Source organism: Geotrypetes seraphini, chromosome 8 (genome assembly GCF_902459505.1).
Source record: "Geotrypetes seraphini chromosome 8, aGeoSer1.1, whole genome shotgun sequence".
Classification (NCBI taxonomy): Eukaryota; Metazoa; Chordata; class Amphibia; order Gymnophiona; family Dermophiidae; genus Geotrypetes; species Geotrypetes seraphini.
In genome coordinates, this window is record NC_047091.1 from 131,429,851 (window position 1) to 131,447,654 (window position 17,804).

Sequence of the window (17,804 nt, forward strand, 5' to 3'; positions counted from 1 at the left end):
GTACCTGTATGTAAATGGCTTTGAATGTGGGTGCTGGCAATATTCAGTGGCTAAGCTAAGCTGTTCTAAATTTAGTCTCAATATCAACCAGGACCAGCATAACAAAAATACAGCAGAGGCCCTCTACTATTCTTTTAAAGCTCCTTTGATTAAACCGTGGAAGAGTTTCTTACCGCAGACCAGTGAGGTAAATGTCCTGCCGCTCATTCAATTCCTATAAGCGTCGGAGCATTTACCTCATCAGACCGTAATAAGAAGCTCTTCCGTGGTTTAGTAAAACCCAGCATTAGTTTGAAAAGAAAGAGTTTTAACAGACATATGGGACTTTGGAGTAAATTCTATATATGTCACCTAAAAAATTTGGCACTTAGCACTAGTCTATAAACCATCTCCAGAGTTTAGCGTGGTTTATAGAATACTGCATAGTGACTGTCTGTTTGACCAACATTTAGGTGCAATAAAAACCAGGCCTAAATACCTACACCTAAGTTTCATGTGCATTGGGCTTATTCTAAAATAGGGTGCCTTTTTAGAAACGCCCATAACCCACCCATGCTCCACCCTGGCCACGCCCCCTTTTGAGATCCATACACTAGAATTTCTGCACACCACTTTATAGAATACGCTTAGAAAGCTGTGTGCATAAATTCTAATTGGTGACAATTAGTCCTATAATTGTTTGTTAATTGGTAATCACTGGTGCTGATTGGTTTGTTAACCAATTAAGTTGCACACACAAATCAGGGGTAGTAGTGAGCAAGAGACTGAGATGCCTTATGAAAGAAGTCTCTGATGTCTCCGCCATCATTTTAAAATATATTCATATATGATTTTGTTCAAAACATTTCTTTAGAGTGATCTGCTGTTGTTTAACATTGAATTCCATGGCTGATTTTGATTTTATGTTTTTATGACACGATGAGGACCCTAGCTTCCTTTCTTCTGCTCTCACCCCCACCCTCATCTGCATCCTCTCACATTTACCAGGCCTGGCACTTCCTCCTGGGCATATTATGTCGTTGCCACTTGGAGTGGGGAGTCAGATGGTAGATGAGTTGTCTGCAGATCCGGTCGGTGGACTTCAAAGGGTCATATTCCTGTAACCAAACACACATGTGAGAACAAGGTTCTGACTGCTATAGCATGAGGACAAGAGCTCTTGACTATAGCTAGAACAAAAATAGGGTGGAACAAAGTACAGATACAAGAGAAGAGAGGAAGATGGAAGAAAAAAACACTGAAGATAAACAGAGCAAGATAGGGAGGGGTATGGAGATAGGTGCCACATTTGTGACTCTGTACTGTATAATATAGTACAGTGTATCACAAACTGTGTGCCTCCTGAGATTTCAGGTGTACTGCGACACATTGGGGAGAAGGAGAGGCGATGGCAATGGCTGATTGCCTACAGGATGTGCCTCTCGCCGCGAGAGGCACATCCTGTAGGCAATCAGCCAGCGGCAGTGCTCTCCTTCTCTCTGGTCCTTTTCCTTGCTGGCACCCCTCACTGCTGGTACAAGGCCTGTTTGATGGGGCCTTTACGCTGTCACACCCGCGCTCTGGAGCGGTGCTGTGAGCCCCGGGATCGTGACACAGTTCTCTGGCCCCGCGTGTCCCTTACCACTAAGGGACCCTTCAGGACTTTGCCTGGCTTCTTATTAGCCTAATAAGGGCATGCAAGGGAAGAGTCCAAGTCAGAATGCATTAAATCAAGGTTTTATTATGGTCACTGGTTTCAGCAAGTAAAAGAACAGGCTTCAGCTCAGCAGTTTCAAAACAAATAATCATTCACCTTTGGCAAACACAAGCTGCTTACTCAGAGGCAAAACCCTCTAATCCAGTGTCCAGGTTTTGGTAAGTACAGCCTTAACATTCAGTCCCCTGCCTCTGGACTTTCTCAGTCTTCTGCTACACAGTCCTCTTCACCAGGGCAGGTAGTGTAAGCACATCATTTAAGGAACATTTACTAAGTAGCTTATGCTTCAGCAGCTGTGCCAGTTCATGGGCATGTAAAGCCCAGGAAAAGAAAAACAAGCTCCAAACAAAATGAGCAACAGAAAAACAGGCAAGCAGGTCTCCTGGTTTACCTCTAGCCCAACGTTTTCCCAAACACACTGTTGTTTTGCAAAGAGGCATAACCCTCACATGCACAGGTTTTGCAAGGCACCTTTAGCACAACCAAGTCGGTGGAGAAGTTTCCTGTGTGGATAGCCTTGCCTCTGGGAACGTGCAGGGCTCTCAGAACATTTCTCTGCTGAGACGTTGCTCTGATTAATTATGCACAGCTGAGGGGGAGGAACAGACTTGGCTCAGCCTATCAGCTACCAGGAAAATGCTTCCAAACATTTGTTAGCCTTGAAATAAAGCTCTCAGGCACAAACTTAAAGTTCCCAATAAACTGAGAGACAACTCCCCTTCAAACAAAACTCTATCTTCTCTGGAGGCTCAGTGATTGTGGGCAAAGGTACTGCACATATCTCTCACTGCATTTCAATATCCATGGGAAAACTCTCCGGTCCTACCAGACTCTCTTGTGTATCCATGGCTTCCCCTGGGGTTCCTTCCCAGCTCTCAGAGGCAGAAGCAAGCTCCTCTGCGTCCACCATCTGCCAGTCTGTGTCTCCAGCCTCCTCCTGGTGAAGAGAGAGTGGTTGGCTCTCTCCAGGCTTACTTTCTCCCATTTGCCTCCACTCTGCTTGCCCCCCTAGTGTTCTGCACTGCCTCGTTTTAAGCTGTGGAGAGAAACTCCCACTCAGCCTAGGTGGGGGAAGGCTTGTTCCATCTGGCTAAGTGCAGGTTCCTTTCCAGCCTTGACTCTTGCATGAATAGGCTGCTGGAATGGCAGTAATCTTCTAGCAGGTTTAGGGACAGGTTTAAACTGTGCGCAGGTTCCCTGCTTCAACTTTTCCTGCCCTGCCTCTTCTGACTTCCCTTCAGTGCCTAAGCAGTAGTCAGCTAACTCTGTGGTGTGTGATTCTACTTGGTCAGCTCTCTTGCATAGGGGTATAGGGTATTTCCTCTTTATCCCTGTGGCAAAACCCGGACTGGACTTGGGTTTGTCATAAACAAAACCCGAAACGGACTTGGGTTTGTCACAACGCGTACATGTGACATCATCATGGCAACATCACGCACTTTCGGGTGTCTCGAGCCGTGGACACTAGGTTTAGTGTGTGCCACAGCTCGAGAAAGATTGCTAGACACTGATATAGTACACTTCTCCCTCAGGATCCGCGAGGGTTAGGGGCAGAGCCGGTCTATGAATATGGATAACTTTTAGGGTCGACTCTGACCCACCCCCGCCTCCCTCCTGCGTCCCAGACCTCCCCAGACCTTACCTGGTGGTCTAGCGGTGATGCGGGGCAGGAGCGATCTTCCTACACTCCGGATCCTTGCAGAGCTGTCAACAAAAATGGCTGCTGTGAGTTCTCGTTGTAGCCTCATGAGACCACGGGAACTCATGGTAGCCATTTTTGATGACAGTTCAGCACGGGGCAGGAGCGTAGGATGATCGCTAGACCACCAGGTAAGGTCTAGGGAGGTCCGGGATGCAGTGATTCAGCCTTTAAAAACTAGGAGGAGGTGCAAGCAAAAAAATTGCGAATAACCGAATTCACGGGTACTAAACCTGCGGATTTGGAAGGAGAAGTGTATATAAATCCTAACCAAAGAGCACAGTCAACATGCAGAACCCAAGCAGCTGATAATACATAGAGTGCTTATCCTATTAACAAACACCTTTCTTCTATGCAAGCCTATAGTGTATAAAATGATCAGAAGCCTGATAAAGCCCTGATAACTGAAAACCACAGAGGATCACTGTATAGGAAAAGGATGGAATCTGATTAATGCAAAACTTAAATGGCCCCATCACAGCAGCTTCCGAGGTTTGGAAGCAAGAGCAATGCCAGGCCGTCCCTTCAGGGTCTCTTAAAAGGCAAAAACAGATTAGATTTAAGGCCGGAATGGGCTTCGATGGTTGGGAGGTAGGGCCAGTGCCAGGCAGACTTCTACAGTTTGTGCCCCAAAACTGATAGGGAGAGACAGAGATTAAATATTAGTACACCGTCTTTAATCTTGAAGACGTGGAGCCTGTGCAGAGTGCTAGATTCTGCTCTGGCCTCCTTCTTGGGCAGACAGGATGGATCATGCAGGTCTTTTATCTGCTGACATTTGCTATGTTACTATTTTTTATTTATTTAAAAAGTTTATAACCACCTATAACCTAGGTGATTACCAAATAACCACACTTAATCTATATACAGTATATAAAAACGGAGGTATGTATGTGTGTATGTATGTGTGTGTGTATGTGTGTATGTGCCGCGATCACGCAAAAACGGCTTGACCGATTTGAACGAAACTTGGTATGCAGATCCCTCACTACCTGGGATGATATGTTCTGGGGGTCTCGCGACCCACCTGCACACGTGGGCGGAGCTACAAACAGAAAATCAGATTTCACCCATTCATGTCAATGGAAAAAATGTAAAAAGCTGCCAACGCAAAAACGGCTTGCCCAATTTGAACGAAACTTGGTATGCAGATCCCTCACTACCTGGGGTGATATGTTCTGGGGGTCTCACGGCCCACCTGCACACGTGGGCGGAGCTACAAACAGAAAATCAGATTTCACCCATTCATGTCAATGGAAAAAATGTAAAAAGCTGCCAACGCAAAAACGGCTTGCCCGATTTGAACGAAACTTGCTATGCTGATCCCTCACTACCTGGGGTGATATGTTCTGTGGGTCTCGCGGCCCACCTGCACATGTGGGCGGAGCTACAAACAGAAAATCTGATTTCACCCATTCAAGTCAATGGAAAAAATGTAAAAAGCTGTGGGACCGATTTGAACGAAACTTGGTATGCAGATCCCTCACTACCTGGGGTGATATGTTCTGGGGGTCTCACGGCCCACCTGCAAATGTGGGCGGAGCTACAAACAGAAAATCATATTTCACCCATTCAAATCAATGGAAAAAATGTAAAAAGCTGTGGGACCGATTTGAACGCAAATTGGTATGCAGATCCCTCACTACCTGGGGTGATATGTTCTGGGGGTCTCGCGGCCCACCTGCACACGTGGGCGCAGCTACAAACAGAAAATCAGATTTCACCCATTCACGTCAATGGAAAAAATGTAAAAAGCTGTGGGACCGATTTGAACGAAACTTGGTATGCAGATCCCTCACTACCTGGGGTGATATGTTCTGGGGGTCTCGCTGCCCACCTGCACACGTGGGCGGAGCTACAAACAGAAAATCAGATTTCACCCATTCAAGTCAATGGAAAAAATGTAAAAAGCTGTGGGACCGATTTGAACGAAACTTGGTATGCAGATCCCTCACTACCTGGGGTGATATGTTCTGGGGGTCTTGCGGCCCACCTGCACACGTGGGCGGAGCTACAAACAGAACATCATATTTCACCCATTCATGTTAATGGAAAAAATGTAAAGAGCTGCCATTCTCACAGTAATTCAAAAACGGCTTGACAGATTTGACCGAAACTTGGTATGCAGATCCCTCACTACCTGGGGTGATATGTTCTGTGGGTCTCGCGGCACACCTGCACACGTGGGCGGAACTACAAACAGAAAATCAGATTTCACCCATTCATGTCAATGGAAAAAATGTAAAAAGCTGCCATTCTCACAGTAATTCCAACTACCTGGGGTGATATGTCCTGGGGGTCTCGCGGCCCACCTGCACACGTGGGCGGAGCTACAAACAGAACATCAGATTTCACCCATTCATGTCAATGGAAAAAATGTAAACAGCTGCCATTCTCACAGTAAATCTAAAACGGCTTGACCGATTTGAACGAAACTTGGTATGCAGATCCCTCACTAACTGGGGTGATATGTTCTGAGGGTCTCTTCACCTAAGAATTTATATGTTCTTGCTCCTGGAGGTGAAACTAAAAATGTTGTTTATAATCAAGTTTTGTGTTAGTTGTATTGTATTCATTTTGTCAAATATTTCATATTATAATTTGAATATTGTACTTTTTATAAAGCTGTAAAAAAATAATTTCATTCACCACTATAAAGTATCTTTATTTGAATCCATTTACAGTGTTATTGCTATAATTAAATACCCGTGCAACGCCGTGGCATCAGCTAGTAATTTTATAAAACAAACCAACCAACAACCAAATAGCAAACATAACAAATCATCAAATAAAACAGCTCTTCATATCAAAAATTATAACAGACTAGTCTTAAAAGAAAAGCCGTAACCAAAAGTTATCTCCAAATTTTTTTTTTTAGAATGTATGACATTTGCACACAGTGCTGGTTTAACCCTATAAGCAAAGTAAGCACGTGCTTAGGGCATCAAGGGAAGGGGGCACCACAGAACTTTCTCATAGCTGAATTTAACATTTAAATTATTAAATTCATTAAATTAAGTTCTGTTTATAAAGTGTTCTCTGTTGTACCATCATGTTTATCCTGCAAAAAGTACACTGTGCTCGCAGATTGGAAGCTATACATATTTTGAACAAGTCTAGATGTGTTTGAAACAGCGCAAGTGACGGGTACTAGCTCATAAGAAGTTCTTAGTTTAGCTGCCAACTGTCACTGGTGTTAATTGCAGGTGCATTCAGAACCTCCTCTTGCTTTAAAAGTCTCAAAGCCTCAAACAGCCTCAAAGTTGCTTAATGACTATTCCAATAGCACACTCAGTTCTGGCTCTTTAATCTATTAAAATGTAAGTACGTTTTATATATTTTGAATGCTGGATGCCTTATCTCTGTTATGTATAGAAGCAGATGTGTTACATAAGATTGATTATGAAGATCTGATCAAAGACTTTGCAAAAAAAAAAAAGTCAGAGAAAATTATTAAGCCATAAATAAAATGGAAGCATACAGAAATAAATATTATTTTCCTTCTTACTGTAAGTTTTGTTTAATTTCAAATTTTCAATAAATAAAATTTTATTTTATGGCTTATTATTTGTTTTAATATTTTGAATTACAAGTGTAAGGGGGCACCAAAATTTGTTAGTGCATAGGGCATCTAAGAGTCAATCCGGCCCTGTTTGCACATAAATGAATTTGACCAGGATGGGCATTCTATAACTGAGCTTCCACAATGGAAAAAAGTTGAAGATCTGGTGCCTTAGCCACTACATCAAAAGGTAACCACATAGCGTGTTCAGATTTCAAAGTCCTGTTCAGACGATTTGCTTATAATAAACTGGCATAGACAAATACATGGCATGATGGATCAGAGACAACACTTTATATTGTACTTTATACAACAATAGTAACCAGTGCAATTGCTTCAGCCCCAGTGTTATATGGTCAGTTCTAGAGATCCTTGTTCCTATGATAGTAGATTCAACATGCTTGAAGCTGCAAACTGAGAGCAGTTCAAAGGCATAATAAATAGATTAAGGGATCCAGCCCAAACCAAAAGAGGAAGGGTTTGAGGCTCTCCCAACAAGGCACCAGCTAACAGGCAAAGCTGTCTCTAACAAATACAGCACCAAACAATGCCCTCAAAGGACCATAATCCCATCTAGTGAATGAGGTTCTCTCAAAACCAACTACAGCGCCAACCAATGGGCAAGGCTTTCTTCAATACTAACCTCCTAGGACTTTTTGCCAGGTTTCCTAGACAAACCAAGTTTCTAATGAGCAAGCCTCAGCTCTGTAATGACTATCAAGTGTACTTGCATTCGCACGTTTTCTCAAGCTATAGTGCCAACTAGCACAGGACCCAGAAGGCAGAGCTCTCATAATAAACCACAGCTCTAAATATGGGGGAAGGGGGCTGGTGCTTGCTTAGATAACATTAACCAATAGGTGAAGCTCTCTCAAACAAATAGAACACCAACCAATGGATGAGGCTCTCTCAAACACAGCATGCAGGCTGGAAATTCTCAAACACAGCATGCAGCAGCCGGTAGGGTTTGTTCAAATACAGCACTAACCAACAGCAATAGATTTTTCAGATAGCATTAATCAATGAGCGTGGCTCTCTCAACCCAATTCCCCTGTTGTTCTCTACTTCTCTTTTCAGTATCTTTTCCATTTTAATCTGCTCCACAGACTCCCAACACGTGTGATCAGCCAAAACAAGAGAGCTTAGAAGGAGCTAGGTAACCACCAGTTACCACTGTACTCTGAATTCCCAATTAAACCACAGAACATGTTAATATCAGTCTGACTTTTTCTGCATGCTTTTCCATAAGGGCCTCCTCTTAAGGCCCAAACTCTTGCAGACTACAGGTAGTCGTTGACTTACGACCTATGCGACATGCGACCATTCGACTTTACGACGTGTTTCCCCAGCCCATACTAATTACAATACTGTACAGTATTTTTTACCCCTCCCCGCGTACTTTTTCCCTGGTGGTCCAGCGGTGTATCCTGCCTGAGCCCCTCCTGCCGATGTCAGAAGCCAGCAACGCTCCTGGGCCGGCACGCGCAGGAGCGATCTTTTAGAACTGCTGCAAGAACCACAAGTCCCATGAGAACTTATGGCAGTGTTTCAGTCAGTGGCGCAGGGCGGGGTGGGAGTTCTAAAAGCTCGCTCCTGCGCATGCCGGCCCGGGTGCGCTGCTGGCTTCTGACATCAGCATGAGGGGCTCAGGCAGGATACACCGCTGGACCACCAGGGAAAAGGTACGCGGGGAGGGGTAAAAAATAGTTAGTACGGTACTGTATACAGTACTGTATTAACATCGGCCGACTTACAACTGAATCAACTTACAACCTATCAGTTGGAACCGACTGTGGTCGTAAGTCGACGACTACCTGTATTTTGTTTCCAAAATTTCTGATCTTAGAGTTTCTTTTTCTGCATCACTACCTCCTTCTCATATTTCTGGTTCACCTTCAGCCTTTTCAGATGGCCCTCCTCTTTCTGCCTTAGGTGCTTTTACTACCTCCTCGAATAATCCCTTACCCTTAACTGCTTCTACTTGGTTAAAGTTCCTATGAGTGTCGGAGCAAAGCAGAGCATTCAGTGTGCCGGCCGGCGCTAAAAACCTCTCACGCGGTTTTGTAAAAGAGGGGCTAATTTGTGTTGCTTTTAGATTGTAATTCTGGACATTGTCTCCAATTCTTATGTTAACCGCCATGCACTACATTGAGGTATTTGCGATACATAAATAAAAATTGTATTGTATTGTATAAGCATGGTATCTCAGAATTTATTGTATATAAAACAATGCACATGCATAAAAAAATGATGCCGTTCATAATACATATACACGTGCTGCATAATCTTTTTTCATGCTCCAGCTTGTGTGCAGAAGTATGCTACATGTTCACTTTTGTTTAGACATGTGCACAGCGCGGTTACCTTCTGTGCTGTCTCCTGGAAAGTTGAAAGCGCTGATCTGATTGCAGAAAAAAGAAAAGTGAGGCATTTAAATCCCGAGAACTTGTATTACCCCTCCTTTTTATGCTTCCCAGGACCAGGTGAAAATTTTCTCACACCCGCGGTACCCCCCCCATCGCGCCCCCCTGCCCTGCGCTCCCTGCACCTTCTTCTCCAGGCCTTCACTCCTTCTGTGCTCCCCTGCTCCTTCCCCCCATTCCACACTTGCACTCTCCCTCCTCCGTACCTCTTAATCTTTACCAGCTTGAGTGACTTCTGCAAGCATGCTCCTCGCGCTAACGTTGGATTCCCTCTGACGTCACTTCCTTGCCCCTTGACCAGGTTGGTGCGAGCAATGGGCAGAAGTTGCTCGCGCTGGCAAAGATAATACGGAGGTACGGGATGGTGGGGAGGGATGGTGTGAGGGTGGCAGGGTGGGGCGGAGAGGTGCCAGCACCCCCACCAACTTGGTGCCTGGGGCGGTCCGCACCCCCTTTACTGCGCCACTGTCTCACACTGCTTTTAAAACCCCTGTTTATTCCTGTGCATTACAGATAATTATCTAATGGCTTCATCATCATCCATTTTAATATAGTGCTGTGCATGTCTACCACATGAGTTAACTAGTACCATGAGCCTCTTATTGTTTCATGTGGCCAGAACATTCATTAACCGTGTGCTTCTGCCCACAGTAACTTTCTACACGGGCTCGTCTTCATCACTCTCCTCTGACTGTAAATACTGGGGATTCCATATTAGGTAATAAGAGAAGGACCTCAAGCCACAATTCATCTATCTCATCGCCACACAACCCTGTTTAAACTATTTTACTGAACCGGAAAACATTGTAAACAGACGAGGAAAAAGTGCAATTTACTCTCTGTTTGTAAAGTTAATCCTATAATAGATTTTGTCAAATACTCCTTCCTCAGAAGCTCTGGAACTCACTCATCAGCACTCTTTAAGATAGCAACTGTGAAGAACACAGAGAATTCAAACTTGCACCTACTCTATAAACACAGAAGCACCAATACTGCTGCTTGCCCAACTGAATGAATGCACACCATAAAACATCATTGCCAGGGGTTTGGAGACAATCATAATAACAGAAGATGAGGATCAAATGAGATCATTATTCCTATTTTTGTCTTTGCTCTGGGTACTGGACAGCTTCTTCCAGTGTGTCTCCAAACATTTTTAGATCTGGCACACTAAACGGAGCAAATGTCTCTCATGAAACGATAAAATTGCAAATCAAACAAAAAATTAAATTTGAGAGTTACTTATGTAAAGTTCTTTAAGCTAAGTATGGGTAATTGTAACAACAGTGAAACTAAAGTAGATAGAATTGCTAATCAATGCAATGGATGTGATTGTTTTTGCGTGCAAATTAACTCAAAACGCAGCTTGATAGTTGACAAGCAAACATACATTTCATCATCCACCATCTGCAGTCGTTCTCTTTTTTTCAATTTAATTTCTATCAGAGCTGAAAATCCAAGTTCAAAAAGATAAGAAGCCTTGATTGCTTTGTTGCTCGTTAGGATAAATACTGCATAAAAAATAAAATTACCTGTTTTCAAGGACCAATCACATCAAAGAATGATGCTTGTCTGAGCAGCTGTATCCTTACGCACACAGACACTCATAACATTGACAGACTCTTGCGTATGTGACGTACATGTCATCTATTCTAGTGTATACAAATGTATGGAATAAAAAATTTTTTTTAAAATACTGGAATCTCTCACGGCACACCTGGAATCTCTTCAGGGCACACCACTGAGCCTTGGCACACAGTTTGACAGACACTGTTCTACACTCAGTCTAGAGCAGTAGTTTCAAACTCAAACCCTTTGTAGGGCCACATTTTGGATTTGTAGGTACTTGGAGGGCCTCAGAAAAAATAGTTAAATGACAATTTTGCATGAGGTAAAAGTCTTTATAGTTTATAAATCTTTCCTTTTGGCTAAGTCTTAATAATAATATTGTCATTTATAGCTAAAGAGACATATGATCAAGAAACTATTTTATTTTACTTTTGTGATTATGATAAACATACCGAGGACCTCAAAATAGTACCTGGCGGGCCGCATGTGGCCCCCAGGCCGCAAGTTTGAGACCACTGGTCTAGAATAATGGAGCTCTGTCCACAACAGAGGCAGTCACTGGTCACCCTAATATAGAGGACAGGCAAAAATAGAAATAGTGATCTAGTTTTCAGTGGTTTGGCCAGAGCAGCAGATTTATAGCAAATGTAGTGCTGAATACACAGTGGAAAAACATGCAGGACTGGGGGGAAACTGATGGCTTATGATCTGTTATAGGGGGACGATCCCTCCACTTGGATCTCTAGTTCCAGTTACCTAAACCAGTGATTGGGGCACTTCCCACGGGACTGTGAGAGACTGGGGATTATATTTGCAAACTGAAGCATTCAGCTGCAATCACTGCAAGCACAGGAACTTTGAGTTAAATAGTGCTGACAGTTGGAGACTGTGTTGACTGCAGGATGCCAGTTCCAGGAAGGAGACTTGTTGCCAGTCTTGGTTTTGAACTTACATCTCCAGTGCAATATGGTATTAATAGTTATTCAGTGCTGCGTGTCCCACAGTGCATCGGAAATCCGGGACGGGCCTAAAATTTTCCTTCTGAAACTGAGAATGTCAGGGCTTGTACGATCCTAGCCTCTCCCAGCAACTAGGCAACTTGACATCTCTGTTGTCACAATTTGGTAATGAGGTCTTTTCTTCATTATAGTGACCTGCATTCCCTGACAGAATTAAGGTGGGAATCCCTTATCATTCTGCTTAGTGCTCCCTGTGTTTTAGGAATGAAAAACAACTTGAATTGTACAACTCACCTTTTTCGGACACTGCAGATCCCTGGCCAAGCTCATGAGCAGATCATGGGAGATAGGATCCACAAGGTTAAGGAAGGTGGCATGTTTGTAAAGAATGTCATTCAGAAATGTTCCCTCCAATCCAAGATCCTGATGAACAAAAACAGCACTTGTGAATCACTGTCCAGAAACATGATGCATATTCAGAAAAATATGAACGGAACCTGGAACGGAACAACTTCAAGATGGAGCACCAGGAATGGAAAGCATGGAAGAATGTAGGATCGCTGGTTATGGCAGAGCTCACTTCTCCTGCAGTCCCAGCCTCTCCCAGCAGGAGTTGTTATAGGGAATTGTATAGGTCAGGAGTGCTGAATGGGTGAGCTCACAGACCCTAAAGTTCTATCCTTTCTTAGTGGGAAATGGGGAAGTGTTGTAGGGAACAGTTCAGGACTCCTGGTGGGAGCCAACAGCTCCTATAATCCCAGCTTCTCTCAGTAGGAGACATTATAGAACATAGTGCAGGAGTTGTGGGTGTGGGGGTATCTCACAGTTCCTCCCAGCAGGAAGCGCATTAGGGAATGGTTCAGGATCCCTGGATGTATGGGAGTTCACCACTCCTGCAGTCCCAAACTCTCTCAACAGGAGGTATTGTAGAGAGTGTTGCAGGAGCACTGACTATGGGGTAGCTCACAAACCATGTAGATCCAACCTCTCCAGCAAATAGTATAGAAGTGCAGGATGTAGGGGAGCTCACTGTTCCTGCAATCTCAGCCTCTCCCAGCAGGTGTTGTAGGGACTGGTGCAGGTGAGCTGACTACAGGACACCTCACTGCTCCTGCAGTCTCAGTTTATCCCAGCCAGTGGTATAGTGAGAGTGGGAGGTGCCCAGGGTGGTGGGCCTCCTTTCCGCTCTCCTGCTCCTTCCACGCCAACCCCCTATGCCTTCCTCTCTGCCCCCCACCCCGCTCCTTTCACGCCCCTATGCCACACTTGCACCCTCATTCCCACCCTCGTACCTCTAATTTTCATGTGAGCAGATTCTCCAGCCTGCTGCTTCACTGGCATTGGCTTTCCCTCTGATGTCACTTCCTGGCCCCCGTGACCCAGAAGTGGTTCAGAGGGAGTCAGGACTTTGTGAGCAGCAGGTTAGAGTAGTTGCTCACACTGGTGAAGATTTTAAAGAGGTTTGGGGGTGGGGTGGGGAAAGGAGAGAGCGAGCATGGCATGGGGGGTAGAGAAGTGCCAGCACCCCCACCAAGATGGCGCCCGGGGCGGTCCGCTCCCCACTTATTATGCCACTGCTCCCAGCAGAAGGTGCTGTAGATAATGGTGCAAGAGTGTTGGCACATGGAAGGGCATTTTCAAAACATAAGTCTGATTTGGACGTATGGCGCTAGATGTCCAAAGTCGGCAGTAAGAAAATGCCTGTTTTCAAAAGGCAAACCACTATACGTTTAGAAATATATATTTTCAAAGTGCTCAGAAGTGTTATCAAAGAGACCACTATCCAGGAATTTTTCCCAATAGCTTGTCTGAACTACTTCCAATCATTGCACCAGTGATACTGCCCAAATCCACAAATTCCATTTGTTTAGTTAAAAAATATATGCACTTATCTTATATCTTTTGAAAACTTTGGGTTCCGACGCGTTTCGCAGAGGCTGCTTCAGAAAACCCATATTGCTAAACAAACTTCAGCATGCAGTTTGCCTCATTACAACTTGTAACAGACAGCTACAATGGCTGAGTGACATATCACTACTAGGAGAAATTTGCCAAATGAAGGATCTTGAAGGTACCTTAAAAAGATCTGCCATGGATTGATAATGGAAGGAAGGGGATATGGGAGTACATATGTAACATGTAAAATGTTTATCTGCAAGGAAATAATACAGTCAGCAATTGCTATGGCCAGTGCCAAGATCATCATTAAAAGGTTTCCACCACAATGAGTCTCACAGCAGAGTTCGTTAAGAGTAATTGTCAAAGACATTGCTTTGCTCACAGAGATACTCTGATATAAAACTTCCCTAGATACAGTCTGTAAACAAGCAAGCTTGTTCACTATTTGATGGGAGGGTTGGGGGTGGGGGGATGGGGGCTGGGAATGGGGATGAGTTTGCACTTGGGTATAAACTTTTGAAAATTTGAATTTATGCATGTAATTTAACCCTCAAAAATTTGTGCACCCAAAAGAATGGGTATAAACATTAAGGCAGAGTTTTCTTTGCAAAATTTTCAAAGTACATACATACTTCTGCTTGAAAATCTGGACAGTCCACACAGAAATGTATACAGAGAGCGAATAGAATGCTAGGTATAATCAAGAAGGGTATTACAACCAGGGTATTACAACCAGAACGAAATAAGTTATCCTGCCGTTGTATTGGGCGATGGTGTGTCCACATCTGGAGTACTGCATCCAATATTGGTCACCGTACCTTAAGAAGGATATGACGATACTCGAGAGGGTTCAGAGGAGAGCGATGCGTTTGATAAAAGGTATGGAAAACCTTTCATACACTGAGAGATTGGAGAAACTGGGGCTCTTTTTCCTGGAGAAGAGAATTAGAGGGGAAATGAGAGAGACTTACAAGATCATGAAGGGCATAGAGAAAATGGAGAGGGACAGATTCTTCAAACTTTCGAAAACCACAAGAACGAGAGGGCATTTGGCAAAGTTGAAAGGGGACAGATTCAAAACCAATGCTAGGAAGTTTTTCTTCACCCAACGGGTGGTGGACACCTGGAATGCGCTTCCAGAGGGCGTGATAGGACAGAGTACGGTATTAGGGTTCAAGAAGGGATTGGACAATTTTCTGAAGGAAAAGGGGATAGAGGGGTATAGATAGAGGACTACTACACAGGTCCTGGACCTATTGGGCCGCCGTGCAAGTGGACTGCTGGGCACGATGGACCTCTGGTCTGACCCAGCAGAGGCACTTCTCATGTACAGTATCCCCCAAATTCTACATATGGTACCAAAAAAATCAGTGTTAATTGGAATGGCACTTACAGTGATTTGTAGAATCATGCTCAGTATCTCGGTACAAATATATCCCAAAAAAACCATTAAAGTTCAAAAAGGACTGAAGACACAAAACTCCAGATACTTAATTAATACTTTAATTTAAAAATTCAAAACATTAACTAAGGGACAAGCCTCAGATCATGGAGTGCATCCTCCCATTGTGGGATATCTTTAAGAGAAAGAAAGCATCATTTCTCTAACTCCTCTAATATCACTGGCTTAGTCCCACCTCCCTACCAAATTAATCCATTATCAATAGTTAAACTACTTGCTCTCATTCATCTAACTTACTTTTTTAAAAAAAGTCTTATAAATAAATAATTTTAAAAAAAAGTCTCAACCTTTATTTACTCCATATTTGATACCTATTTAATAATTTATTCATTCAATAATTTATTATATAAAAAAAATCTCAATTCTCTAGTATATATGGTAAGGGATTTAAGTATCTGGAGTTTTGTGTCTTCAGTCCTTTTTGAACTTTAATGGTTTTTGGGGGTATATTTATTCAACTAATAGACAACCATTTTTTATTTTGATTTCTGTTGAATAACATCTCGGTACACCCATTTTGGCCAATGAAAACCAGGCCTAAATGCCTGTGTCTAAATTCTTGGTGGATTGAGCATATTGTATAACAGTATGCCTAACCTTTAGGAATGCTCACAAATTGCTCATGTTCCTCCCTGGCCACACCCCTTTAGGGGAGTCACACACTAGAATTTATATGCATCACTTTATAGAATGCGCTTAGAAAGTTGTACTTGTACTTCTAATTAGTGACAATTGGCTTCAGCTAATAGGTGTTAATTGTCAACTACTGGCGCTACTTGCGTCACACAATACAGAATCTGGGCCATGCGTACTTGACCTGTTCTCCCTTCAGTGTTAAGTTTAGGATTTTTTTTTTTTAATGGTCGTTCCTTTTTTCAGGCTGCTCAGGAAGTATTTCAGCTGATTTACAGAAAGAAAGGGTTTTTTTGAAAATATCTGTATGCACTGGCATAGTAAGAGGATGGTGGTGGCGGTCCACCCCGGACATAGCCTTTGTAAAGGGCACAGGCACCTGTCCTCCTCTCTGCCCCCCCCCCTGCTGCGCATGTGCGCCCCTTCCCTTCCCTCGTACCTCTTTAATTTTTCCTGTGTGAGCAGCATTATGAACTTGCTGCCTGCGTCAGTGTGGCCTCTCTCTGACATCACTTACAGGCCCCGCCCCTAGGAAGTAACATCAAAGGGATAGCCGACACGATGAGGAAAATTGAACAAGTATGGGGGAAGGTGGCATGGGGCAGGGGGGTCGGGAAAGAGCAGGGGGGGTCGGAGAAGAGGGTGGGGGAGGGGCACCATCATCCTGGACACCACATATCCTCGCTATGCCATTGATCTCACAAGTCTTTTATGTGAATAATTTCAGTCTTGGACTTCTGAAGAAGGGATCTGTAAAGTCTTCAAGGCTAAACAACTTTCTTGTTGGTTTCTTAAAAGTTTCCATAATTTAATAAGACTCCAGAATCAACTTGCTTACTAGAATCAAGCCATAGATTTATATATACACAAATCTTTTCCCACGTATTCCAAATATTTGTTCTTGTGGCATAAACGTTATTGTCGCTCGTTGTTTGCTATTGCTTTTGATGGAAGTGAGGAGCTTCAGAAAGGTGATTGGTACAAGTGTGATATATCTAATTTTTCATGTTCTTAATGTTTTGAATCTGTGTTGTTATTCTTTGTTTTATGACGTCCTATGGATGTTTTGTCTTGATCAGTTTTTGCCAGAATTGGTAGAAGAGCAAATAAATAGAAAGAATAGACTATATCTGATATTAATGGGATTACTACTACTATATATAATTTTTATAGCACTGAAAGGCGTAAGCAGCGCTGTACATTTAACATACAAAAGACAGTCCCTGCTCAGAAGAGCTTATAATCTAATTTGGGCAGGTAGACAGGACATCTCAGAGTTGGGGAGATTCTGGTAGAAGAAATGATACTATGAGCTTAGGTATCTGACAGCAGTTAGTAGGAGTAACAGCGGAATCTGGATAGGCTCGCTACCTGTATATCTCAAACCCTTACCCCTCCCCTACATTCACCCACAAAAAACTCAACACTAATTATGGTGAAAAAATAGCTGCAGCCCTGTTTATTGGTCATAACAGGTTGTTAAATAACATATCAATGTATAAACAGTATAAACATAACACAAAATTATTTCGAGCTACTGTAAAACAAGTTATGCCCCCGACCCCGCCATGAAGCAAGAATCTGAGGGGTGGCATGTCCCCCACATGCCCCATTAACTTGGGTCACCTGACCCACCAGGCACGGCTCCCAGCCGGCCCACCGCTCATCCCCTGATGAGCCCAGCCAGTAGCTCGAGATACCACCCAAATATCCCAACTCACCCCCTCTACCCAGAAGCCAAAGGGTGGGCGGGCGGGAAAGCCGCCTCGGAGGACCAGAAATGCCTTTAGTCCTCCGAGGCCCGACTTATAAACCCTCCCCCCTCCCGACGCCCTCCGCGGCCACGACTATCCAATGGCAGGTCTTCCCGGTGGCGGGAAGACCTGCCGACCAATCCCCTGC

The 17,804-nt window shown here is 43.7% G+C and overlaps 1 protein-coding gene across 1 annotated transcript in view; it reads right to left on the bottom strand.

The window, feature by feature from the left end:
* Positions 1–17,804, bottom strand: part of LRRC75B (leucine rich repeat containing 75B) — a 29,630-nt gene that overhangs the window by 8,446 nt on the left and 3,380 nt on the right. The window contains exons 2-3 of the mRNA XM_033957263.1: positions 12,203–12,331; positions 985–1,097 (exon numbers count right to left, since the gene is read on the bottom strand). Of these exons, the coding sequence (XP_033813154.1) occupies positions 985–1,097; positions 12,203–12,331 (242 nt within the window). The remainder of the gene's footprint in view (positions 1–984; positions 1,098–12,202; positions 12,332–17,804) is intronic.